The 26,137-nt window shown below is 45.5% G+C and overlaps 1 protein-coding gene across 8 annotated transcripts in view; it reads left to right on the plus strand.

Moving 5' to 3' along the window:
* Nucleotides 1–1,587: 1,587 nt before the first annotated feature.
* mcf2lb (mcf.2 cell line derived transforming sequence-like b) overlaps nucleotides 1,588–26,137 on the plus strand; it is a 41,553-nt gene continuing 17,003 nt past the window's right edge. For 3 of the 8 annotated variants that reach the window (XM_034286917.1, XM_034286918.1, XM_034286919.1), the window contains exons 1-3: nucleotides 1,590–2,412; nucleotides 17,728–17,811; nucleotides 23,351–23,465. In XM_034286917.1, the coding sequence (XP_034142808.1) occupies nucleotides 1,806–2,412; nucleotides 17,728–17,811; nucleotides 23,351–23,465 (806 nt within the window). In that variant the 5' untranslated portion in view covers nucleotides 1,590–1,805. Of the gene's footprint in view, nucleotides 2,413–7,696; nucleotides 8,118–8,551; nucleotides 8,632–11,407; nucleotides 12,022–17,727; nucleotides 17,812–23,350; nucleotides 23,466–26,137 lie in introns of those variants that run through there. The other 5 variants (XM_029113651.2, XM_034286916.1, XM_029113649.2 and 2 more) reach the window with 5 other exon arrangements.

A 26,137-nucleotide genomic window follows, 5' to 3' on the forward strand; every position in this document is an offset into this window, starting at 1 on the left:
AAGTGTACAAGCCATAGGGATAATCACACCCTAGAGGATTGTGAAACAAAACCCATTCAAAAATGTGGGGGAGATTCACAAAGCGTGGACTGCAGCTGGAGTCAGTGCTTCAAGAACCACCACGCACAGACGTATGCAAGACATGGGTTTCAGTTGTCACATTCCTTGTGTCAAGCCACTCTTGAACAAGACACAGCATCAGAAGCGTCTCGCCTGGGCTAAAGACAAAAAGGATTGGACTGCTGCTGAGTGGTCCAAAGTTAAGTTCTCTGATGAAAGTACATTTTGCATTTCCTTTGGAAATCAAGGTCCCAGAGTCTGGAGGAAGAGAGGAGAGGCACAGAATCCACGTTGCTTGAAGTCCAGTGTAAAGTTTCCACAGTCAGTGATGGTTTGGGGTGCCATGTCATCTGCTGGTGTTGGTCCACTTTGTTTTCAGAGGTCCAAGGTCAATGCAGCCGTCTACCAGGAAGTTTTAGAGCACTTCATGCTTCCTGCTGCTGACCAACTTTATGGAGATGCAGATTTCATTTTCCAACAGGACTTGGCACCTGCACACAGTGCCAAAGCTACCAGTACCTGGTTTAAGGGCCATGGTATCCCTGTTCTTAATTGGCCAGCAAACTCGCCTGACCTTAACCCTATAGAAAAACTATGGGGTATTGTGAAAAGGAAGATGCAATACGCCAAACCCAACAATGCAGAAGAGCTGAAGGCCACTATCAGAGCAACCTGGGCTCTCATAACACCTGAGCAGTGCCACAGACTGATCGACTCCATGCCACGCAGCATTGCTGCAGTAATTCAGGCAAAAGGAGCCCCAACTAAGTATTGAGTGCTGTACATGCTCATACTTTTCATGTTCATACTATTCAGTTGGCCAACATTTAAAAAAAAAAAAAATTGTATTGGTCTTAAGTAATATTCTAATTTTCTGAGATACTGAATTTGGGATTTTCATTGGTTGTCAGTTATAATCATCACAATTAAAAGAAAATATATCAGTCTGTGTGTAATGAATTAATACATTATACAAGTCTCACTTTTTGAATGGAATTACTGACATAAATCTACTTTTTATATTACCAGCACCTGTACACGCCAGCGTCCTACATGTCTACATTGTCATAATGCGCGATCGGAATTATGGCCTAACGACGCCACTGCATTTCTATTTCGCTCAAAACCCCAGGGTTGGCTGCGCCTATCCATACAACACTGGCAAAGGTAGGCAGGGTCGTCAGATTTCAAACTGTAAACCACCCAATCACCCGCGGTCTCAAAAAAAATCGCCGGAAACCTATTTTATTTATATACAACCTTATCTGTAAATTACCGGACACTGTCATTATAAATTGCCCAGTTGTTAGGGAAATCTCCCTATCTGGCAATATTGAATGTAGGCTTCATAAATTTTTCTCGTGAATTGAGAGGGAAGGACACGTTGCGTTTGTGGTCTCTAAATGAGCGATTTCGGTCTTTCAGTCAGAACCAAGTAAGAAATTCACCCTATGAAAGGAATATCCATTCTCATTCAATAATTGACCAACTAAAACAAGTTGTTCAGCTACTCGCAAACCAATCGGTAGGAAAAAAAGTTATACTTGACCAAAATGTACGGATCAAATCTGGCCCAATATTGTTTTTGCAAAACGCCCACGACGGACCCACCCGATTAATCCCACAACTCGACGTCCACGGATGTCGTGTGAGTCTGCAAAAATCGGATGTATCAGCAAACCTGTCAACTCCCTAACGTCCCTGGAACCTGTGTGGGACTGCATGTTTGCGCATGTTGAGGGTGCATGCGTACCTCCGTGAGTCCGCCCAGGCTTTCTCCTTCCCTCCGCCCCCTCTCCGTGCAGGAATCCTCTCTGCATCTCTCCTTCACTGCAGCTGGGGACGTCTGCGTCCATCGCAGCTTCAGCATCCTCCCTCTGCGCCCCTCTCTGCAGCCAGCATCCTCCCTCTGCGCCCCTCTCTGCAGCCAGCATCCTCTCCTCTACAACATCTCTCTCTTCCCAGTCCTCCCTGCGGCCAGCTTCTCTGCTTGCTCCCTCATCATCTGCAGTGTGAGCCAGGCAAGCCTCCTGTCTGTTTCTCTCCCCTCCGTAGCATCCATCTTCCAGGATAGTGACTGCAGTGACCCCCCCCACCCACCTTGCCTCCTCTCCCTGGGCTACGCAGCTCCGTCGGTCCCCCTCAATCCCTCCTACACAACATCGTCTGTCTGGAGAACCAGGCGGACAGACAGGCAGGCAGGCAAGCTCCATCACACTCCAGCCACGGAGTCCTTTCTCTGGCTAGCCGGGCTCCCGATCTCCCTCCTGAGGATGATCCTGTGGATGAAGACGGAGGAGATGGCCCTTGGTGCGATGATTGAAAGACTCAGACTCGTCACCCAGAACATAGGTATGTACCAGCCTGGTTCTTTATGTGGGTTGTGTGTTGGTATGTCAATGACAGACTACCTGTAACACGGGGAGAAAATGTGATTATGTTCGCCTGTGTGTCTTAGGAACGCTTTAAAAACGTTTCTACACATGTATGTTTTATTGGTGTATATGTGGGGATGGATGTATTCCATCCCTGTCACTGACCCACCCATGATTCTGGTGGCGGTTCTGCTGTTCTGTGACGTTGTGTTCCGGGGCTAGATTATGAATATGTGATATACATGATGTGTTTGTTTGTTGATATCTATGGTAGATATGAGCCATGAGAGGGTTTGGTATATGGCCAAGTGGTTCCTAGACACGAGAGCCTGGATATGACCCTTAGCTGTGGTATATTGGCTATATAGCACACCTGCGGTGCCTTATTGTGACGTTATAACTGGTTCCCCGACAAACATCTGTAGCCTGACTGAGATAAGGGTTCAATTCCCCGCTCTGACCCTTTAATCTGTCTCCCATCTCAATGTCTCCAATCTGTCCTAATAAAGTGACATAATACCCCCAAAATCTATCTTAAAAACTGATTGATCAGTGGGAGTGTTTTATTTAGTGGTTTTTCCATCGACTTAACATGATGGTTTACTTGCATTTTGTCTACATATAATACCAGATGTGTCCTGATGAGATATAATACCAGATGTGTACCATGTTTAATGTCCTGCTGAGTATCCTCTCATGGCCACAGGATGGATAAGAACTAACCCTCTGGATAGATCTCATCCTATTAGTGTGACTCCTGCAGGCCAGGCTTCCTCTCTGGCTTTCTATTGAGTTACATCTCTGGCTTCATCCTGTTAGCTAACTGTCTGACCAGGCTCAAGAAACACACACACTCACACACGCACACACACAGACACACATTTTTGATACTTTAATTGAATCCACAGATCAAATTACTTAATAATAATCCTTTAAATGTCACAGTCATTGTATGCTAGGACACACAAAGGTATGAAAGCACCTTCTTCTCCACAGACCTTGGCTGCCCATAACATCTGTGACAGACCAGTACTGTTGCTCCAGTCTAAGGCAGGCCTGCAATCCCAGGGCCACATACTGCCAGCCTATGGTGTCTGGATGAAACCGCTAAATATCAGTTGCAATAACATAAACACACACACATACACACACAAACACACAAACACACAGGATCTACTTTAGGGCCATGTGTGCTCTTCGGTTGGCAGTGGTCAAATGGATGTTGGTCAGGCTTAGAGAAAGGATAGATCCTGACATCACACTGATGGTCCCTCCACTCTTCATCACACTGATGGTCCCTCCACTCTACATCCCACTGATGGTCCCTCCACTCTACATCACACTGATGGTCCCTCCACTCTACATCCCACTGATGGTCCCTCCACTCTACATCACACTGATGGTCCCTCCACTCTACATCACACTGATGGTCCCTCCACTCTACATCACACTGATGGTCCCTCCACTCTACATCACACTGATGGTCCCTCCACTCTACATCCCACTGATGGTCCCTCCACTCTACATCCCACTGATGGCTGGCCTCAAAAGTAGGGACAGTCTTGAGTAGTCTCTGGGTTGGAGACCAGATGCTGGTGGTGTTGGTAGGCCAGTAGGGGTCATCAAAACATGTAAAGAGACATTGTAAGGTGTCGTCGTTAGTTTAAACGAGTGTTCTGACTGTCTGTGGTCACTATAGAAAGAGTTGGGGTGTTAACCCTGTTGTCATGGATGCATTTCCAGTCTGTATCTCTTATCGTCATGGCCACCTAATCATCCCAAAAATGAACTCTATCATCCCCTCCTCCACCCATCAAAAACAGTGTGTGTGATACTGTAGGTACTAAATGTGTGCAAACAATAATGTTTATAAGTCTCCTGAAGGACTGAAAGGAGGCATGACTCAGCACTGCTTTAGCTATGGTTCTTAAGATACATGTTCTATGGTTTTACTGTACCCGTGGGGTCCGTGTTTGTGTGTGAGATGGAGATAGTGGAGAGGAAGGAGTTATGGACTGGTGAAAGACATCTTCAGGCTCTTCCATACTTCATGATACTGCAACAGAAGATTGAAGGTTTTATCCTGGGTTTTTTACAGCCTGCCAAAGAGGAGGATTCTCTCCAGCCATGAAAGAGAAATATGACTCTTACAGAGAGGAGAGATCCCCTAACCATGTTTTAACACAGAGAATGTGAGAGAGGAGAGAGAACTTGAGGGAAAGGGGAAGAGGGTGAGTGAGAGGGAAGAAGAAGCTAAGGAGGGAGAGAGCGGTGGAGAGAGACAGAATTTACTGCGACTGTCTAAGGAAGGATATTTAGTCATCATATATTAATGTCTGGGTGTCCAGGCAACACACACACACACCTTGGCTGTCTGAGCAACCTCAGTTGTGCTGCAGTTTGCTGTTTTTCTCATTTCTAGTCGTAACTGTGCCTCAGTGCAGAAAGACATTTTCTCTCGTCAGGATTAAAGAGTTGCTATCAGCGGAGAGTGGGCAGAGATGTTGGGCACCAATCACTGCTCTCTTCCTCAGTTTCCTCACCGGCTTATTTGACCTACTTCCAGTCCATGTATATTCACACTGACACATCTAGATCACACAAACACTGGCTGGGTATTTGTTGGGGTTAAATGCATGCGTGTGTGTGTAAAAGAGACATTTAGACAGCTGAAGAAATGGAGGGTTTGGAGACATTTAGACAACTGAAGACATGGAGGGTTTGGAGACATTTAGACAACTGAAGACATGGAGGGTTTGGAGACATTTAGACAATTGAAGACATGGAGGGTTTGGAGACATTTAGACAATTGAAGACATGGAGGGTTTGGAGACATTTAGACAACTGAAGACATGGAGAGTTTGGAGACATTTAGACAATTGAAGACATGGAGGGTTTGGAGACATTTAGACAACTGAAGACATGGAGGGTTTGGAGACATTTAGACAATTGAAGACATGGAGGGTTTGAAGACCTGGGCGCTTCAGCTTTGCAACAATAATAACATCTGTTGTTGACCTTTTGTCCAATTAACTTCCTGTCTCCTTTAAATTAACAAAACAAAAACAGTATCCGAAATAACATGATAATGTTGATGGTCTTGGATATATTTGAACGGTTTTGCATGTATGTCTTTAACATGTTGTATTAATCTGTCTTAATACTGTAGCCATCATGATGCTAGATCTGCTCAGTGTTACCTAGCAATGAAACACCTACTAATTCAAATTCTAATACTGAAATGTTTCTGCTAATGGGTTTAAATGTCAATGCTTTGACAGTTTTCAAATGATTTTAGAACTAGAAATCCCCTGTTTTTTACTGCTTGCCGGATTTGAGGCAGCTGGAAAAGTCATCAGGCATGTAGCCAGGACAGCTTCAGCTTGAGTCCTGTGTTGTTTTATGTTACCAGGATCTCATGCCTGTTTTAGATCAGGGTTGTTTAACACATCCCCTAGGGACCACCTGGGTCTGCCACAAGCCTGCCAGACAATTCCCAGGTTTTCCAGATTTATTCCAGAAAGAGTGTTGTTGCTTCTGTACCCCTCAGTGCTGTTCTCATCGGAGTGTATGTGAAGCACTGACTCTGGGGGACCATCAGCCTGGTATGGACTCCATACAGATGTAAATGCGGGTGAGTGGGGTTGTGTGAAAGCAGAATTATAGAGGTGGTGGATGGAGGCATAAAGGAGGTGCAGAGAGGTTAGGGTAGATGAGAAATTGAGGAGGTGGGAGATAGTGGATGAGGGATGAAGGAGGAGTTATGTGTTGCAGGATGGGGGGGTCTCTCATTTACAGTGTTGGGAAAAGTGTGTGTGTGTGTGGTAGTGTATAAAGGAGGGGTCAAGTTCACCTTCATGAGAAATAGCTGCAGGAGCAGAGGGAGGGAGGGAGGAGTGAATAGGTGTTGAGGGGGAGGAGGGGGAGGAGGGATGATGAGGCTGTTCTGTTGGCCTGTCCTCTGTCTCTGCAGTGTTCTCATTAGTATGGCAGAGAGTCCTCTTCCCTCCACAGCCTGAAACACAACAACAGCTACTCCCTGTCTGCCTGCCTGTTGGCTTCAGCTGTCTGCCTCTCTGTTGCCTTCAGCTGTCTGCCTCTCTGTTGCCTTCAGCTGTCTGCCTGCCTGTTGGCTTCAGCTGTCTGCCTGCCTGTTGGCTTCAGCTGTCTGCCTCTCTGTTGCCTTCAGCTGTCTGCCTCTCTGTTGCCTTCAGCTGTCTGCCTGCCTGTTGGCTTCAGCTGTCTGCCTGCCTGTTGGCTTCAGCTGTCTGCCTGCCTGTTGGCTTCAGCTGTCTGCCTCTCTGTTGGCTTCAGCTGTCTGCCTCTCTGTTGCCTTCAGCTGTCTGCCTGCCTGTTGGTTTCAGCTGTCTGTCTCTCTGTTGCCTACTGACGTCAGATCAATGTCTGTTTATATTTACGTTTGGTTGATTTGTCAGCCCACATGATTGAAATGTGAAATGTAGGGGGACATTTTTTTTGGATTTGGGTTTGCAGTCAGATGGGAAAAGTATTTGCAAATGACGTGGAAACAGCATGGATTCAACACATTTGAACATTTCTCATCAGACACTGCCTGGCTGCCATCCTCCTCCTCCTCATCTATCCACAGTTAGAGACAATGAGTCTAAAAATACGGCCAACTTCCTCATTTTGAATGACCAGCAACGACACTTAACATTCAAATCCTCCAGCAGTACAGAGCCTTTTGAACTGTTCAGATACGTCTGATTCACTGCCATGCATAAGGGTTTTCTTGTGAACATGTATAGAAATCTAGACCATGAAATTAGGGGATAGACGAGATTGGGGGTGGGGGGGAGAGAGAAGGGGGGGGAGAGATTACAGCAGGAGAGGCAATGGCTAGTATAATTAGCCCCAGCAGAAGGGGATTTGTGATTAAACGGCTGCCCCCCCCCCCCCCCCTCTCCTCTAAGTGTGTGTGTGTGAGTGTGAGTGTGTGTGTGTGTGTGTGTGAGTGTGAGTGTGTGTGTGTGTGTGTGCTGCATTATGGCTCGTCAAGCCATCGATAGCACGCCCTTCGTGAGTGTGTGTGTGTGTGTGGGTGTGTGTGTGTGTGTGTGGGTGTGTGTGTGTGTGTGTGTGTGTGTGTTCAGTGGTGAGTCGGATGTATCTTCTCCACTGAGTTCAGTCAGTCTATGCAGGAGGGATTGACGGTCACCATCTCACCTCTGTTGTGCTGCTGGTCTTTCTGGATCTCTGCTTGGACTTCCCAGGAAGCCCACGTCCCCTGGCCGCCTCAGGGCTGTGTGTGTGTGTGTGAGTGTGTGTGCGTGCGTGTGTGTGCACGCGTGTGTGCTGAATCACTCCCGTTTGCAGCTGAGCCAGGTCTTCTCCTGTGTATATATCGGACCAGAACCCCAGGGTGTGTGTATCGGACCAGAACCCCAGGGTGTGTGTATCGGACCAGAACCCCAGGGTGTGTGTATGAAACCAGAGCGGCTCATAGTGTGTATCGGAGCGGCGCCTGACAGGGAGATCCGAATGAGCGTCTGAGCGTCATGTCTGTCCATGAGCTCCTGCGGGAGGGTGCTGGAGAGGTACCCTCCCGGGTCATGAACACGTTGAGTCAGCTGATCCAGAGCCTGGACATCTCAGGCCTGTCGTCTTCCTTCACCCCCACAGCCAGTCGCAAGACCTCCAGGACCCACTGGGACTGGAACGGTAGGAGAGTGTGTATGTCTCTTTGTATGTGTTTCTGTGTGTGTGAGTGAGTGAGTGTGTGTGTGCATGTGAGTAGACTTGTTACCCAGCAGTGCTGATGTGGAACCCATTTAAAAGTATAAAAAGAGGCATCCAAGCGGTCATCTCCTCAGAGGGAGGCAACACAGCAGACAGAAGAGCCTCGCTGTGGATTCAAAAGTACAAAGACACGCGTAGTCTGTTGATGTGCTTGCAGCGACTCCGAAGTGATGCAGCAGAATGTATGGTTGTGTTAGCACAGTGTTGCGGTGTTAGCCACAACACAAACCAGCTACTGGGATTTCCTTTTTTTTTTTTTTTTGCTGTAGATGGTTGCACAGTGGGGGTTGATTTTAAGAGGGACCTGTGTAGCAGTAGACCCCCAGAGTGTGCTCTCCAGACAGGGTGGGAGACATGTTGGGGAAGCCCAGGAGAATCTCTCACAGACGGGGTAACAGCAGCACGGAGATACTGCCTTTAGTTCCACTGAGATCGCGTGAGTCAAACAGCATATCGGCTTAGCTGTGTGTATGCGTGCGTGCGTGTGTGTGCGCGCAATGGGTTTTTCTGAGCGTGTGTGTGTGTGTGTGTGTGTGTGTGTGTCGTGTCTAGAGTGCCCTGCTGTGATTTATTCAGCCTTGCTCTGTAACTCTTGTTGGTGGGTGCTAAACTGTCTCCATGACGGTTCTGCAGATATCTAACCCTGAGTGTCTGACTGACTGTCTCGTGGTGAGTTCTCTCTCTGCAGTGGTGAACATTGTTATGGGAGGTAGAACATTGAAAGGGCTGATGTAGATCTGGGGGATGTGCCCTTAAACCCTGTCATATCAATATCGTTTTCTTTTAAAATCCCTATGATAAGTGTCTGGTGTGGTGGGTTTAATACCGGTTCAGGCTGATCTATGTCGTGTCTGAGTCCTGTTCTACAGGTCTGTCTCCTCGCAGCAGGAGTTCTGTTGAAGTCGTAATGTGACTTCCTGATATGACTCTCTTCCTCCCCGTGTTGAGCAGAGGAATGGAAACCAACTTCCATCGCCTCACACTTATGAACAGAATTTGGCTAGAATGAGTCTTTCACAAAGGATTTCTTTGCATGTTCTCTCACTCTTTTTGTCTTTCTCTCACCCTCTCTCTCACTCTGTCACGCTCCTTCATTCGCTCTCTTTCACTCTCTCACTGTGTCTTTCACTCTCTCTCTCTTTTACTCTCTCACTCTCTTTTACTCTCTCGCTCTCTTTCACTCTCTCACTCTCTTTCACTCTCTCACTCTCTTTCACTCTCTTGCTCTCTTTCACTCTCTCTCTCTTTCACTCTCTCTCTCTTTCACTCTCTCCTCTCTCTGTCTCTCTCCTCTCTCTGTCTCTCTCCTCTCTCTGCAACCTTCATTAATTATTATTTCATGATAAAGTTTACCACAGTAGTCCACTATATTCTTCTCTCTCTCTGTGTTTCTCTAACTCATCGTCCGTGTCTCCTCATTCTGCTCAGAAAGAGTGGTCATTGGAGCAATATAACCCTAATAACCTCGGTCAGAGAGCTTGTCACACAAACATCGTCATTTCAAAATGCTACAAAAATAAAACCTTCCAGGAGATGAAATACAAAACTCTGGGATCATGAAGTGAGTGTGCGTTACGGTCCATACATGTAAAAACAGGAAAGTTAACATAAAAGTAGTTACAAAATATTCATCTGACAGTCACACAGTGACTGAGGCTCACTAATTATTGCTGCAGAGTACAGGGCTAGTTAGGATTGGGATCATTTAAGTAGAAAGGCTAAGAATGGCATCATTCAGGGGTCCATGTAATGGGCTCTTAATGGTCATGTTTAGTCAGAACACTGTCTGCCATTGATCAGTCCCGTTAGAATACAGGCTCTGAGGGTTTTTATTAGAATGAACTCTTTGAGGCTGATTGTTGGAGATAGAATGTTAGTTAGAATAGACTCTGAATGCAGTGTATCAACTGTTAACAGGGTTGTTGAATGGAGCTGGTCAGAATGGCGTCTTTGTCTTGTTGTTTCTGATGGGCTGAGATAAGGCGTGAGACCGGCCAGTGTAGGCCCAGCTCTGTTAGTACAGGTGAAGAATAAGGGAAATTTGCCCCGTCCTGCTGTCACAAAGACTTTCAGAGTTCTGACCAAGGATCTGTTCTGCCTTCCAGACAATAATGAATAAGACAAGGGGGCGTGATCTTAGATTACCACTCCTACTCCAAGATGCTTTCAGACCCATCGCTATGGTCCCTGAAAGGTAGAAGTCTGACAGGTAGTCTGTCTTTCATAAAATAAAAATTACAAATATGACCAAACACACCTCAACCGACAACATGAAATCTACCCAGAGGTAAACACCTCAACCGACAACATGAAATCTACCCAGAGGTTAACACACAACCGACAACATGAAATCTACCCAGAGGTTAACACACAACCGACAACATGAAATCTACCCAGAGGTTAACACACAACCGACAACATGAAATCTACCCAGAGGTTAACACACAACCGACAACATGAAATCTACCCTGAGGTTACCACACAACCGACAACATGAAATCTACCCTGAGGTTACCACACAACCGACAACATGAAATCTACCCTGAGGTTACCACACAACCGACAACATGAAATCTAGCCTGAGGTTACCACACAAGTTAACACACAGATTAACACGCTTGGGCAGCTAATGGTGCTGAGGTGGGCGTGGCCAGTCAGCTTCCTGTGGTGTAGTAGGTGGGGGTGTGACCTGAGGTGGGCTGGGCCTGCCAGCATTCTGTGGTGTAGTAGGTGGGGGGGGGCAAAATTGTAACTTGAGGTGGGAGGGGCCAAAATTGATTGGTGACTGGAGACACGCTACAGGCCATAGAGCAGCAAGAGAGGGACACCTGGGAACAAGAGAGGGAGGAAGGGGAGGAGTTAGAGGGAGGGTTGAGTGGGGGGGGGGTAAAGAGAAGGACGGGGGCAGAGGGAGAGCGAGGGAGGGAGGGAGGGAAATGAGTGAAAGCCGCATTCATACCTGGCTCAAGCTGCAGTGAAACCAACAGAGCAGTGAGAGGAACTCCAGGACACAGAAGGAGAGAGAGGGACTCCAGGACACAGAAGGAGAGAGAGGGACTCCAGGACACAGAAGGAGAGAGAGGGACTCCAGGACACAGAAGGAGAGAGAGGGACTCCAGGACACAGAAGGAGAGAGAGGGACTCCAGGACACAGAAGGAGAGAGAGGGACTCCAGGACACAGAAGGAGAGAGAGGGACTCCAGGACACAGAAGGAGAGAGAGGGACTCCAGGACACAGAAGGAGAGAGAGGGACTCCAGGACACAGAAGGAGAGAGAGGGACTCCAGGGGAGACCAGATTACGGACAGAGAGCCCAGGATGGGAGGTGAAAAGGAGGCAGATTCAGGCTTTGCAATGGAGGAAGAGTGTGAGGCAGAGTTGGACTCCAGCATGTCTGAGGAGGAGCAGTGGGAGCTCAGTGCTGGCCAGATGGGAAACGGAGGAAGGACAGAGGATGAGTGGGATGATTGGCTTAACATCCAGGGTCAGCTAGAGTGTTTACCTGGACGTCAGGGAAAGTTACAGTTGGTGTCGGACTTACCCGTGACACTGGAGAAACTGGAGGGTTCAGACATGAAGCAGCCACCAGGTGAATGTTCACGGGAAACATTGAAGCGACGGAGGAAGAATCATGGGACAACTGGGGGGGTGGAGGAGGGTTTGGTGTCTGGTGTTTGGATGGAAGGGGAGGAGGACAGACGTCAGGAGGGAGAGGTGAAGTTGCGTTTGGGGCCAGTGGAGGAGAGAAGAGGGGTGTCTGTTCGGATTTCTCTGGAGGAAGTGGAGAGATACTATCGCTTCTCTCGCTGTTGCTACTGGTTACATAGTGAGTGTCACTGCATCGCTCTGTGCCTCTCCTGTCTCACCTTTTTTCTGTCTCTCTCACCCATTCTCATTCTGTCTTTCTCTGCATCTTATGTTCTAGCATCTCTCTCCCAATCCTTCCCAATAATTTTTTGGTTGTGATTTGTCTTTCTTTTGTGCAATTGTTAAATTTTCCCTCCCTCATTGAATTTATAACCCTCTCTGACCATCCCTCTCAGACTGTCCCACAAGAGCGTCCCCATCTCAGACGGTCTCCCCATAAACCGTCCCCCTCTCAGACTGTCCCCCTCTCAGACTGTCCTCCTCTCAGACTGTCCCCTCCAGACTGTCCCCTCTCAGACTGTCCCCTCCAGACTGTCCTCCTCTCAGACTGTCCCCTCTCAGACTGTCCCCTCTCAGACTGTCCCCTCCAGACTGTCCCCTCTCAGACTGTCCCCTCCAGACTGTCCCCTCCAGACTGTCCCCTCTCAGACTGTCCCCTCCAGACTGTCCTCCTCTCAGACTGTCCCCTCCAGACTGTCCCCTCTCAGACTGTCCGCTCCAGACTGTCCCCTCCAGACTGTCCTCCTCTCAGACTGTCCTCCTCTCAGACTGTCCTTCTCTCAGACTGTCCCCATATAGACTGACTTTTGAGACTGCCCTGCTGGTGTGTGGCCTTGGTGATAAGGAAGTGGCTGTTTGTATTTGATCTTTATGGACATCATTGATGACATGATAACATTTCCTTTCATTGAATTTATAACCCTCTCTGACCATCCCTCTCAGATTCTGTGTCGGTACTCTAACCCCGTTAGAACAGATTCTGTGTCGGTACTCTAACCCCGTTAGAACAGATTCTGTGTCGGTACTCTAACCCCGTTAGAACAGATTCTGTGTCAGTACTCTAACCCCGTTAGAACAGATTCTGTGTCGGTACTCTAACCCCGTTAGAACAGATTCTGTGTCAGTACTCTAACCCCGTTAGAACAGATTCTGTGTCAGTACTCTAACCCCGTTAGAACATATTCTGTGTCAGTACTGTAACTGTGTAAGAACAGGTGTGTGAACCAATAATGTTTGACTCCCACAAACGTGAGCTGTAGTGGACAATAATCCCCCCGATGTAGCTATTTTAGGCCCTTAAGGCCATCATCAGCAGGTGGAGTGTGTGCCTGTGTATCTGTGTGTGTATCTGTGTGTGTATGTGTGTGTTTGTTTTTGTGACTTGTCAGGACATTTTGTCCCCATAACTATACTAAAACCTGAACAATGTGACTTGTGGGGACATTTTTCATGTCCCCACATTTCAAAAGTCATTTTCTGGCTCAGGGTTTAGTTTTAGGGTCAAACTTACAATTAACTTTAGAGTTAGAATTGGGGTTTCTTTAAGGTCCAGGTGTTGTTGGTTAAGTTTAGGGTTAAGGTTAGGCATTACATCTAGGTAAAGTTTAGCCATAAATGTTACTTTATTGAGGTTAAGGTTAGGGTTAGGTTAAGGTTAGGGTTGGGTTAGGGTTAGGGTTAAGGTTAGGGTTAAGGTTAGGGCAAGGGAGCATGGAATTTTGTTTTTCATGTCCCCACATTTCACAAAAAACAGTCTGTGTGTATCTGTGTGTGTATGTGTGTTTCTCTGCTTGTGTAAACATGATCAAAGAACATTAAAACTGTAGAACCACATACAGCACTTGGAAATTCTAGAGTCAGAGCACAAGAATAGCAGCTTATTAATGAATCTTTGGGATGGAAACCTACCAATACACACAAACAGTAATAGAAGTATGTTGGCTGTGAGGGGTCAAATGTTTGATTTCCTCTGCCGTAAGGATGTGGTTTTACATCTATGCATTCCACATATAACATGCATTCCACATATAACATGCAAGCCCTTGCAGACATGAGCAGCGGCAGCATCCTTACAGAATGATATGGTTCAGGGAACACCCACCTGATGCCGACCACACCCACTGGGCAGGCTGGTGGGTCATTGTTGTTTTATACTTTGTGGATGAAGGGAAGAGACATGATACAAGTGAAAGGGCCAGAGGACAGGGAAAGAGCAGCTCCAAGTGTTTTAGAGGTTGGTGGGGGGGGCGTGGGGGGGGTTGACATGATATCTCTGTGGGATCTGTTGGGGGAGGGGCGTGTCTGGTGAGACCGTGAGAGTGTCCATGAGCGGTCTGCAGGTGCATGAGAGCGGTTGTCTGTATTCTGCCTTGCTCGACTGACCAATCACCTCAGGGCAACTGTAACCAATAGGGGCATGGAACCAAAGTATCAGAAAGTAGCAGTAACAAAGGCGTGTACTGTAATTAGTTAGAGTTTTTCAATTGTGCAACTTTTGACCTGTCAGAAACCCACCCGCCCATCTGCTGTGGTTTCTGTTTCGGTTGTCTTTAGTCCCTCTTGGCTCAGCTCAGGTTGCCTCTCTCAAGTCCCAGGATACAAGAAAGAAAGGTTTTGTCTCTTCCACGATCAATCACTCAATTATTACCCTATATATCCATATCTGTAGGCAACCGCTTAGGGACAGTGGAATGACTGGGCTGGGGTTCATTAATACAACTTTAGCAGGAGCCTTTAGGTATGTAATCATTAAATACCCTGTTGAACTGACCCTGAGAGGATGTGGCTGTGCACTCTGACCTCTAGAACCTAGGACAGGTCTCTTTCAAGTGCTTTTCTAGTGCTCTGGGTCCCAGAACGTTAGGTGATGGCTTGACTCTGGACTCTATCATTCCTTTATGTTGTGTCTTTGGGGGGGTTCTGAACCCTGGATTAGTTTATTCAATTGCCACAGTCTCTGTGGGTTACCTAGCCTGCTGTCAAGCCAGATTAAAACCACCTGCCACTCTAAACCTGAGCAGAATGTGCCACTGCTCTCTCTGTGATGTCACGTAGGTGTCTTTCCTAATGTTGACAGACAGTCGAGTATCTCTGTGATGTCACATAGGTGTCTTTCCTAATGGTGACAGACAGTCGAGTATCTCTGTGATGTCACATAGGTGTCTTTCCTAATGGTGACAAACAGTCGAGTATCTCTGTGATGTCACGTAGCTGTGTGTGTGTGTGTGTGTGTGTATGTGTATGTGTCTGTGTGTGTGTGTGTGTGTCTAAGAGACATCTAAGTGTGATGACTGTAATTCTGGTGAATACAGTACACAATGGTTCTCAAATAACTCCTCTGGGACCAGCAGCTGTTCCATACCTTTGAACTGTTCCAGAGCTGGAACCCCTGGTCCACCTGATCCACCTGATCCACCTGGTCCACCTGGTCCACCTGATCCACCTGGTCCACCTGGTCCACCTGATCCACCTGATCCACCTGGTCCACCTGGTCCACCTGGTCCACCTGATCCACCTGGTCCACCTGGTCCACCTGATCCACCTGATCCACCTGATCCACCTGGTCCACCTGATCCACCTGATCCACCTGGTCCACCTGGTCCACCTGATCCACCTGGTCCACCTGATCCACCTGATCCACCTGGCCAACTGGCCATCCCTCTGTAGATGATGTGAATTAGATGAAATAGTTTGACTGTTAGTGTTGCATTACATTTGTGTCTCGAACCTTAAACGGATGCCCACTCTGGAAAGAACGGCTTGGCCTTTGAATCATTGAAGAGGTTCTCGATTTCCTAAGATTAGGACCGGCAGATACTTCTGTGATGCTGAACTTTACAACAATAAGATGTTGGTGGTATCAGTCAGATATTTCTTTCGTCATAGCGACTTCAACTTGTAATGTTCAGGGCAATGTGCAGTTATGACCATAGTATAAACAACTGGACCTTAGGAAACCCCATCTGTGTAGTGGAGTATGACAGGTTTGGTTAGGGGTGTCACATTCTTCAGACAGACAGGTTTCGTTAGGGGTGTCACATTCTTCAGACAGACAGGTTTGGTTAGGGGTGTCACATTCTTCAGACAGACAGGTTTGGTTAGGGGTGTCACATTCTTCAGACAGACAGGTTTTGTTAGGGGTGTCACATTGTTCAGACAGACAGGTTTTGTTAGGGGTGTCACATTGTTCAGACAGACAGGTTTCGTTAGGGGTGTCACATTGTTCAGACAGACAGGTTAGGTTAGGGGTCTGATGTCACATTGTTCAGACAGACAGGTTTGGTTAGGGGTCTCATGTCACATAGTTCAGACAGACAGGTTGTTGTGTCACCAAATGTCTACTGGACTGAGTGGTGTTGAGGATAGAGTTTGGGTTTTCAGGGTTCATCTTAGGGTTAAGGTTTAGTGTTCAATTTAGGGCTGGAGATTGGAAATATGTTGGTCCTCACAAGTATAGTGGGACCAACCTGTGTGTGTGTGTGTGTGTCTGTGTGTGTGTGTCTGTGTGTGTGTGTCTGTGTGTGTGTGTGTCTGTGTGTGTGTCTGTGTGTCTGTGTCTGTGTGTGTGTCTGTGTGTGTGTGTCTGTGTGTCTGTGTGTCTGTGTGTGTCTGTGTGTGTCTGTGTGTGTCTGTGTGTGTGTGTGTGTGTGTGTGTGTGTGTGTCTGTGTGTGTGTGTGTGTGTGTGTGTGTGAAATCCTATATCAGCGTAACAAATCACAGGGGCCTTCTGTTCCATCGATCGGTTTTGCTCCTGAATGTTAGTATCAGTTTCAACAGCAGGCCCCCTGCCAGACTCCCACAGGATACACACCTGTACAATGCCACTAGAACACACAGGGCCCTGTTTATACAGGGATGTAGATGTGATTTAACTACAGGAACCTGTTTATACAGGGATTTAGATGTGATTTAACTACAGGAACCTGTTTACACAGGGATTTAGATGTGATTTAACTACAGGAACCTGTTCATACAGGGATTTAGATATGATTTAACTACAGGAACCTGTTTATACAGGGATTTAGATGTGGTTTAACACACAGGGATCTGTTTATACAGGGATTTAGATGTGATTTAACTACAGGAACCTGTTTATACAGGGATTTAGATGTGATTTAACTACAGGAACCTGTTTATACAGGGATGTAGATGTGATTTAACTACATGAACCTGTTTATACAGGGATTTAGATGTGGTTTAACACACAGGGATCTGTTTATACAGGGATGAGAACTGGGCCAGGCTCAAATCTAACTGGTTATACCTGGGCCAGCCTCCAATCTTCTAACTAGGTAGAACTGAACGAGCCTCCAATCTGGAGTGATTACACACAGATGCTACATAAAAAACACATGCATTAATAATGCAAACAACTATTTAATACATCACTAAATAATTTAAACAACTGAATAATGTATCACTTGAAAATGTATAAATAGAGTTTTAAGAGACAGGCCTCCTTGTTTTGTTCTCCTGTACCAGACAAGACAACAGTCATTCTCTCCATGCTGGCCTGGGCTGGTCACAGCAGCCTGGGCCTGTAGTTATTCATCCCCCCATCCCCACCTTCACTACCTGGGGGTACCGTGCTCCCCGCTGCTCTCTTTTGGGGGTCAGGCCCATAATCGGATTATACTAATCCCCCTGATGGGTGTTCATGGGGGAAGGAAATGCAGTCGATCCTCCAGTAGTGTTGTGCATTAACCCTTAGCATTCTGCTGGTTGGTTGTAAATCTTTGTTTGTAAATGCAGTAAAGTCTTCAACTTTTGGCAGGGTTCTTTCAATTTATTCTATTCCAGATAAACCAAGTTTTAATCACTTACATTGTAACATGTACAGTACCCGGTTTGACTCTGGGCTTGTGTTGTGTTTCTCTGCTCCAGATGAGATCATGCAGCAGGAAAGCAGCCCCCTCCGTGCTGTCAACATAACCCTTGACCTTAGGAAGCGGTTTGCCTACCTCTCAGGTAACACTTTGTGAATTTGTCTGCCAACCTATCTCTGTCTGTCTCTCTCTGACAGTCTGCTTGCTTGTTTATGTCTGCCTGTCTCTCTGTCTGACACTCTACCTGCCTGTCTCTCTGTCTGACACTCTACCTACCTGTCTCTCTGTCTGACACTCTACCAACCTGTCTCTCTGTCTGACACTCTACCTGCCTGTCTCTCTTCCTGACACTAAACCTGCCTGTCTCTCTGTCTGACACTAAACCTGCCTGTCTCTCTGTCTGACACTCTACCTGCCTGTCTCTCTTCCTGACACTAAACCTGCCTGTCTCTCTGTCTGACACTAAACCTGCCTGTCTCTGTCTGACACTAAACCTGCCTGTCTCTCTGTCTGACACTCTACCTGCCTGTCTCTCTGCCTGTCTGTCAGTCGTTCAGTTGGCCTGTCGTATGACGTCTTCTTTACAAGAGCTTTGCTCATAACAGGGAATTATTTTCCTTTGTAGTGTAGCTGTCGTTCAGCTGTATTACCTGCTTCATTCTCAGTATTTGCCATTCAAATTTCTCCGCTCCAGTTTCCCTGCTTCTCATTTGGTTATCAGAGTCCAGAGGTGGACCTGCCTACCAACTCTGTTGGCTCTTTATATTTGCCTAAGCCTGTTAGTTTAATATCAGCAGGTGTGTTAATGTGTATGTCGGCCTCTGTTTGATTAGAGCTGATATGGAGACTCTGTCCATTCACTGGCTTTACTGTAGTTTGACTGGTAAGAAGCTCCACAGAGATCTCCTGGGATAGAAGCTCTACAGAGATCTCCAGGGATAGAAGCTCTACAGAGATCTCCTGGGATTGAAGCCCTATGGAGATCTCCTTGGACAGAAGCTCTACGGAGATCTCCTGGGTTAGAAGCTCTATGGAGATCTCCTGGGATAGAAGCTCTACGGAGATCTCCTGGGATAGAAGCTCTACGGAGATCTCCTGGGATAGAAGCTCTATGGAGATCTCCTGGGATAGAAGCTCTATGGAGATCTCCTGGGATAGAAGCTCTATGGAGATCCCCAGGGAGAGTGCATTTATTTGAAAAACAAAACAGGAATGCTATTGCATTAATGCGTTCTATACCTCATGGTATAGAACCCCCCCACTCCCCCGAAAAACACCCAGAGAGAGACACATACACTCACGCAAACAGAAATATTCACACATAAACACGTGAATATACGGACTTAAACAGAAACACACACTTATACACGTACACAAAGAAAACACAAGCATGAAAACACGAAAACAAACAGAAACATTCACCAAAACACATGCAAATATACAGACACAATAAACAGAATATCACCCCCTCCTAAAAATTACTTGTAAACCCAACCAGGTGTAGTTAATCACCTTCTTAATAGCACACGAAGCCAATTGACTTTCAACTGTGATCAGCTGTGGTCATTTTGATTAGCTCAGCATGAAACAAGCTTTTCCTGAAGCATTTCAGTTCTTGGTAGTGCAACTGAAAAACACAATCAACTATGGGTGGCAAGGCATTGTCAAAAGATCTCCGGGATAAAGTTGTGAACAGGCACAAGTCAGGAGATGGATGCAAAAAAAATGCAAAGGCTTTATCAGTGCCTAGATGCACAGTGAAGTCTATTATTAAGAAGTGGAAGGTATTTGGTACAACACAGACCCTCCCTGGGTCAGGACGTCGCTCCAAACTGGATGAAAGAGCCAGGAGGAAACTGGTCAGAGAGGCTACCAAGAGGCCTACAGCAACTCTGAAGCAGTTGCAGGAATTCATGACAAAGAGTGGTCATTGTGTGCATGTGACAACAATATCAGAAATTCTCCACAAATGTGGCTTCTATGGGAGGGTTGCAAGAAAAAAGCCACTCCTCAAGAAAGGCCACATGCAGTAACGACTGAGTTTTGCCAAAACACACATTGAAGATTCTAAGGCCACGTGGAAAAAGGTGATATGGTCAGATGAGACTAAAATTGAATTATCTGGCCTCAACGCCAAATGATGTCTGGTGAAAATCCAATACAGCTCACCATCCAAATAACACCATTCCTACAGTAAAGCATGGAGGTGGTAATATCATGTTATGGGGTTGTTTCTCTGCAGCAGGGACTGGAGCACTTGTCAGGATAGAAGGAAAAATGGATGGGGCAAAATACTGTCAAATTCTTGAGGGAAATGTGCTGTTCTCTGCCAGAAAGTTGTCAATGGGAAGAAGATTTTTCCTTCCAACATGACAATGACCCAAAGCACACAGAAAAACTGACCACACAGTGGTTGAAGGAGAAAAAGGTGAATGTCCTTGCATGGCCTAGTCAGAGCCCGGACTTAAACCCCATTGAAAATCTGTAGAATGACTTGAAGACAGCAGTCCACAAACGGTCACCATCAAATTTAACTGAACTTGAGCAGTTCTGCAAAGAAGAGTGGTCAAATATTGCAATGTCTAGATGTGCAAAGTTAGTAGAGACATATCCCAACAGACTAAAGGCTGTAATTAAATAAAAGGTGGTTAAACAAAATACTGACACAAGGGGGTGATCCTTTTTCCAAATTAGTGATTGTTTTTTTGTTTTTTTTCTGACATGTTGGTGTTATATCTTTCACTTGGATGTTATAAGTTGCACTGAGTAAATACAGCTGAATGAAACAAAAACAGTGTCTGTCTTCATTTCAGGCTGCAAAGCAACAAAATGTGATTATTTTAAAGGGGGGTGATTCTTTTATATACCCACTGTATGTATGTATGTATGTGTGTATATATATATATATATATATATATATATATATATACAGGTGCTGGTCATAAAATTTGAATATCATAAAGTTTAAGTTGATTTTTTTCAGTAATTCCATTCAAAAAGTGAAACTTGTATAATTTATACATTAATTCCACACAGACTGATATATATCAAGTGTTTATTTCTTTTAATTTTGATGATTATAACTGACAACTAATGAAAACCCTAAATTCAGGATCTCAGAAAATTAGAATATTGTGAAAAGATTCAATATTGAAGACACCTGGTGCCACACTCTAATCAGCTAATTAACCCAAAACACCTGCAAAGGCCTTTAAATGGTCTCTCAGTCTAGTTCTGTAGGCAACACAATCATGGGGAAGACTGCTGACTTGACAGCTGTCCAAAAGGCGACCATTGACACCTTGCACAAGGAGGGCAAGACACAAAAGGTCATAGCTAAAGAGGCTGACTGTTCACAGAGCTCTGTGTCCAAGCACATTAATAGAGAGGCGAAGGGAAGGAAAAGATGTGGTAGAAAAAAGTGTTACGAGCAATAGGGATAACCGCACCCTGGAGAGGATTGTGAAACAAAACCCATTCAAAAATGTGGGGGAGATTCACAAAGAGTGGACTGCAGCTGGAGTCCGTGCTTCAAGAACCACCACGCACAGACGTATGCAAGACATGGGTTTCAGCCGTCGCATTCCTTGTGTCAAGCCACTCTTGAACAAGACACAGCGTCTCGCCTGGGTTAAAGACAAAAAGGACTGGACTGCTGCTGAGTTATGTCCTCTGATGAAAGTACATTTTGCATTTCCTTTGGAAATCAAGGTCCCAGAGTCTGGAGGAAGAGAGGAGAGGCACAGAATCCACAATGCAGAAGACCTGAAGGCCACTATCAGAGCAACCTGGGCTGTCATAACACCTGAGCAGTGCCACAGACTGATGGACTCCATGCCACGCCGCATTGCTGCAGTAATTCAGACAAAAGGAGCCCCAACTAAGTATTGAGTGCTGTACATGCTCATACTTTTCATGTTCATACGTATCAGGTGGCCAACATTTCTAAAAAAAATATATATTTGAATTTGGGGTTGAATATAATATACAAGTTTCCCTTTTTGAATGGAATTACTGAAATAAATCAACTTTTTGATGATATTCTAATTTTATGACCAGCACCTGTGTGTGTGTGTGTGTGTGTATATATATATATATATATATATATATATATATATATATATATATATATATATATATACAAATATACTTAAACACTTATAAACACAAACATATACACACAGACACTTTCCCTGTCCTGCTGTGTTTTGCATGGAAGGTCACCTTGGGAAATACTACAGAGGCTTTATTGGATGCTCTCTGCCTGTCGGGGTCCATTTTGCTGAGAGCCATGTCTCTTTTCAGATGCAGCAAAACTGACAGAGCGAAACAATGACCAAGCAGTTCCTGTTGCTACGGTGATAATAGAAGAGGGAAAAGCATACTGATTAATATTCTAATCACATGGCCTATTAGAACAGGTGTGTGTGTCTGTGTGTGTGTGTCTGTGTGTGTGTCTGTGTGTGTGTTTGTGTGTGGATATCTGACTATTTGCCCAGTTTATGAATGTTAGAAACTCCGCATAAGACAGACCTTTCTCTCTCTTTCTTTTACAATTCAGTTGGGTTTTGTTGGCACTGGAAATTTGTTCAAACATTAAAAACATATATATATAATGATTAACTGAAGTTAAATTCACTGTCTCTTCTGTGCCCATTTCTATTTCATGTTTTCAGCAGGATTGGTTTATAATTCTTACTGACGCCCTCTAGTGGTAGTATAAATGAAGTTGCGTCAAGCATCACAGCAGAACCTTCTCAATTTTAGTGAAGTACACTAAACCTTCTCTGTTCTACTGAAGGACACTAAACATTCTCTGTTCTACTGAAGGACACTAAACCTTCTCTGTTCTACTGAAGGACACTAAACATTCTCTGTTCTACTGAAGGACACTAAACATTCTCTGTTCTACTGAAGGACACTAAACATTCTCTGTTCTACTGAAGGACACTAAACCTTCTCTGTTCTACTGAAGGACACTAAACATTCTCTGTTCTACTGAAGTACACTAAACATTTTCTGTTCTACTGAAGTACACTAAACATTCTCTCTTCTACTGAAGTACACTAAACATTCTCTGTTCTACTGAAGGACACATTAACTTCTCTGTTCTACTGAAGGACACTAAACCTTCTCTGTTCTAGTGACGGACACTAAACTTTCTCTGTGCTAATGGCTCATAGCAGTTTTACTTACTCAAACATGTTCTGAGGGCAGAAAGAAATGTGATTGGTACAGGCAAAGACCCAATCGAAATGGAGAGGAGGCGGTGCTCATGAATTCTTCAAATTACATCAAGAAGCGTGCAATTCCGCTAAGGTCTGCAAAAGAGTTAATAATAATGAAGATTACTTGAATACGTGCTAAATGTGATGTAATGTAGCTAACATTCAGTGGTGAAGTTTTGGTCTGGAAAACATTCACTTGCTCTTTCGATCCAGCTTGAAATGTTCATGAGCATCGTGTCCTTTGCGTTTTGATTGGGTGTTCGCCTGAACCAGTCTTATTGGTTCAAGCGAACATCCTGAACCAATACCCTGGACCCTGGATGTTTGTGTAAGTAAGACTGGTATGTGCTTCTAGCAAAGAACATTAAACCTATTTTCTAGTAAAGGAGAATGCCAGAGCCCTCTCTTCTAGTAAACATTCAGTTCTAAAGTCTTTTGGGTTTCTTTTCCCAGGGGGCCGAGGGCAGAACGGCAGCCCCATAATCATTTTCCCAGAGTTCCCAGCATTTGGAGAAATTCAAGAGAGGGAATTCCACAACGTGCTCACATACCTGACCAGCGTCCCCAGGTAAGACATCACTCACACCCACTCCCACTGACATGGCTAATCAGGAGGGAGCACCAGAGGGCGTTGTCAATCCAATCCAATCCAAAGGGGCTTTAATTGCTTTGGAAACACCTGGTCCTGTCTGATGGAGTACAGGGTTGTTACTACTACACCTGGTCCTGTCTGATGGAGTACAGGGTTGTTACTACTACACCTGGTCCTGTCTGATGGAGTACAGGGATGTAACTACTACACCTGGTCCTGTCTGATGGAGTACAGGGATGTAACTACTACACCTGGTCCTGTCTGATGGAGTACAGGGATGTAACTACTACACCTGGTCCTGTCTGATGGAGTACAGTGATGTAACTACTACACCTGGTCCTGTCTGATGGAGTACAGGGATGTAACTACTACACCTGGTCCTGTCTGATGGAGTACAGGGATGTAACTACTACACCTGGTCCTGTCTGATGGAGTACAGGGATGTAACTACTACACCTGGTCCTGTCTGATGGAGTACAGGGATGTAACTACTACACCTGGTCCTGTCTGATGGAGTACAGTGATGTAACTACTACACCTGGTCCTGTCTGATGGAGTACAGGGATGTAACTACTACACCTGGTCCTGTCTGATGGAGTACAGGGATGTAACTACTACACCTGGTCCTGTCTGATGGAGTACAGGGATGTAACTACTACACCTGGTCCTGTCTGATGGAGTACAGGGATGTAACTACTACACCTGGTCCTGTCTGATGGAGTACAGGGATGTAACTACTACACCTGGTCCTGTCTGATGGAGTACAGGAATGTAGCAACGACACCTGGTTCATGTATCCAGACCATATTTATTCTGAGGTGAGGCTGCTGAGTGTCTCTACATATGCCAAAGGAGAAGCGAGCCGTTCCCAAAGCTGCTCAGAGCAGATAGACAGATGGCCAGGGACATTCTCAGGCTAAAACCACCTGTGTGTGTTTGTGTAGGTGCATGTGTTTGTGTGTGTGCGTTTGTGTGTGGGTGCATGTGTTGGTGTTTTAGTGTGTGTGTGTGTGTGTATTTTTTTTGTCTGCGAGAAAGCAAGAACAAGGAGCTACAGAATCTTGAATTTGGAACCTTCTAATGATTAAACACAATATATATTCCTGAAAATATATTTGCCTAAATGTGTCCATTTTAAAGTGTAAATTCCTTTGAAGAGATGAATCTATGTTCCTTTTTGATAACCCTCTGACAGGGCATGTGATCTGTTCATGTCCTAATCCATATCCTGTTTTCCATCCGGTGGGAAAAGCCTGTTTACGCTTCAGTTCGCCAATTACGCTAAACGAATTAGCAGTGATGTCCTTGGGCAGAGACCAGGTTTGTCTCTTTCGTCTCCCCTCCCTCCCTCCCCCCCCCCCCCCCCCCCCGGGAGGTAGATGGGTAAGGTGGTAGGGCACTGACAGAAAGGTTTGCAAGAGACTGAAACATGAACTGGAACGTAAACTGAAATGTGAACTGAAATGGAAACTTAAATAGATATCTTAAAGCTTATTGAATCTAATTTTAAGTTGATTTTTCTGTCTGTCCTGAGGCAGTTAGAATGCCTGTCATATGGGGGGTGTTACCTCTTCCACTGCCCTTCGGTTAAGCAGTCCCACTCCAAAACACAGCTAAGAGACGCTCCACATACATTGAACAATCGCTCGAAGACCCAATTATTTAGACACCCCCTCAAGTTAATCCTTTACTAATCAAAGAAGAACTCCCCCATGAATATTTGAATCTAATTTCACATGCATTATCCCTCGGTATGTTTCTCTGTGTGCATTCAGCTGTGCCAGGGTGTGTTAAGAAACTGTTTGTGAGGAGGAAACAACGAAACCCTGGAAACCCTGAACCAATTCCTCTGTTTATCTTTTAATCTGGAATCCTTTGAACTGGATCTTACCTTTGTTTTATAAGACAAAGCAGCAACTCTAGTTGATTACATCATCTATACCCTGTACTTGCTTGACTATCTCTCTTTCCCTCTCTCTCTCATTCCCTCTCTCTCTCATTCCCTCTCTCTCTCATTCCCTCTCTCTCTCTCATTCTTTCTCTTGTCCCTTTCTTGATAGCAGTGGGATTTATTTGTATGGGAAGCCTTTGTTTGGCAAAGCAACTGGGTAAATAAGAAACTACTATCAATAACAGCAGTGACTCTAATCAAACATGATCACTATTGAACATTGTATCTCTTATATCTCTGTTAAACATAAAATTATTTCCAGCATAATTCCCTAAACTGTTCTTCATAAAGGTGCCAGCACAGGACAATCTTCCTTCTTCTACGTCTCTCTTGGTCTCCCTCTGTCTGTCTCTTTCTGTCTGTCTGTCTCTTTCTGTCTGTCTGTCTCTTTCTGTCTGTCTGTCTCTTTCTATCTGTCTCTCTGTGTCTGTCTTTTTCTGTCTGTCTGTCTGTCTCTGTCTGTCTCTGTCTGTCTGTCTGTCTCTGTCTGTCTGTCTGTCTGTGTTTGTCTGTCTGTCTGTGTCTGTCTGTCTCTTTCTGTCTGCCTGTCTCTCTCTGTCTGTCTCTTTCTGTCTGTTTGTCTCTCTCTGTCTGTCTGTGTCTGTCTGTCTGTCTCTTTCTGTCTGTCCGTCTCTCTCTGTCTGTCTCTTTCTGTCTGTTTGTCTCTCTCTGTCTGTCTGTGTCTGTCTGTCTGTCT

Source organism: Esox lucius, chromosome 16, assembly GCF_011004845.1.
Source record: "Esox lucius isolate fEsoLuc1 chromosome 16, fEsoLuc1.pri, whole genome shotgun sequence".
NCBI lineage: Eukaryota > Metazoa > Chordata > Actinopteri > Esociformes > Esocidae > Esox > Esox lucius.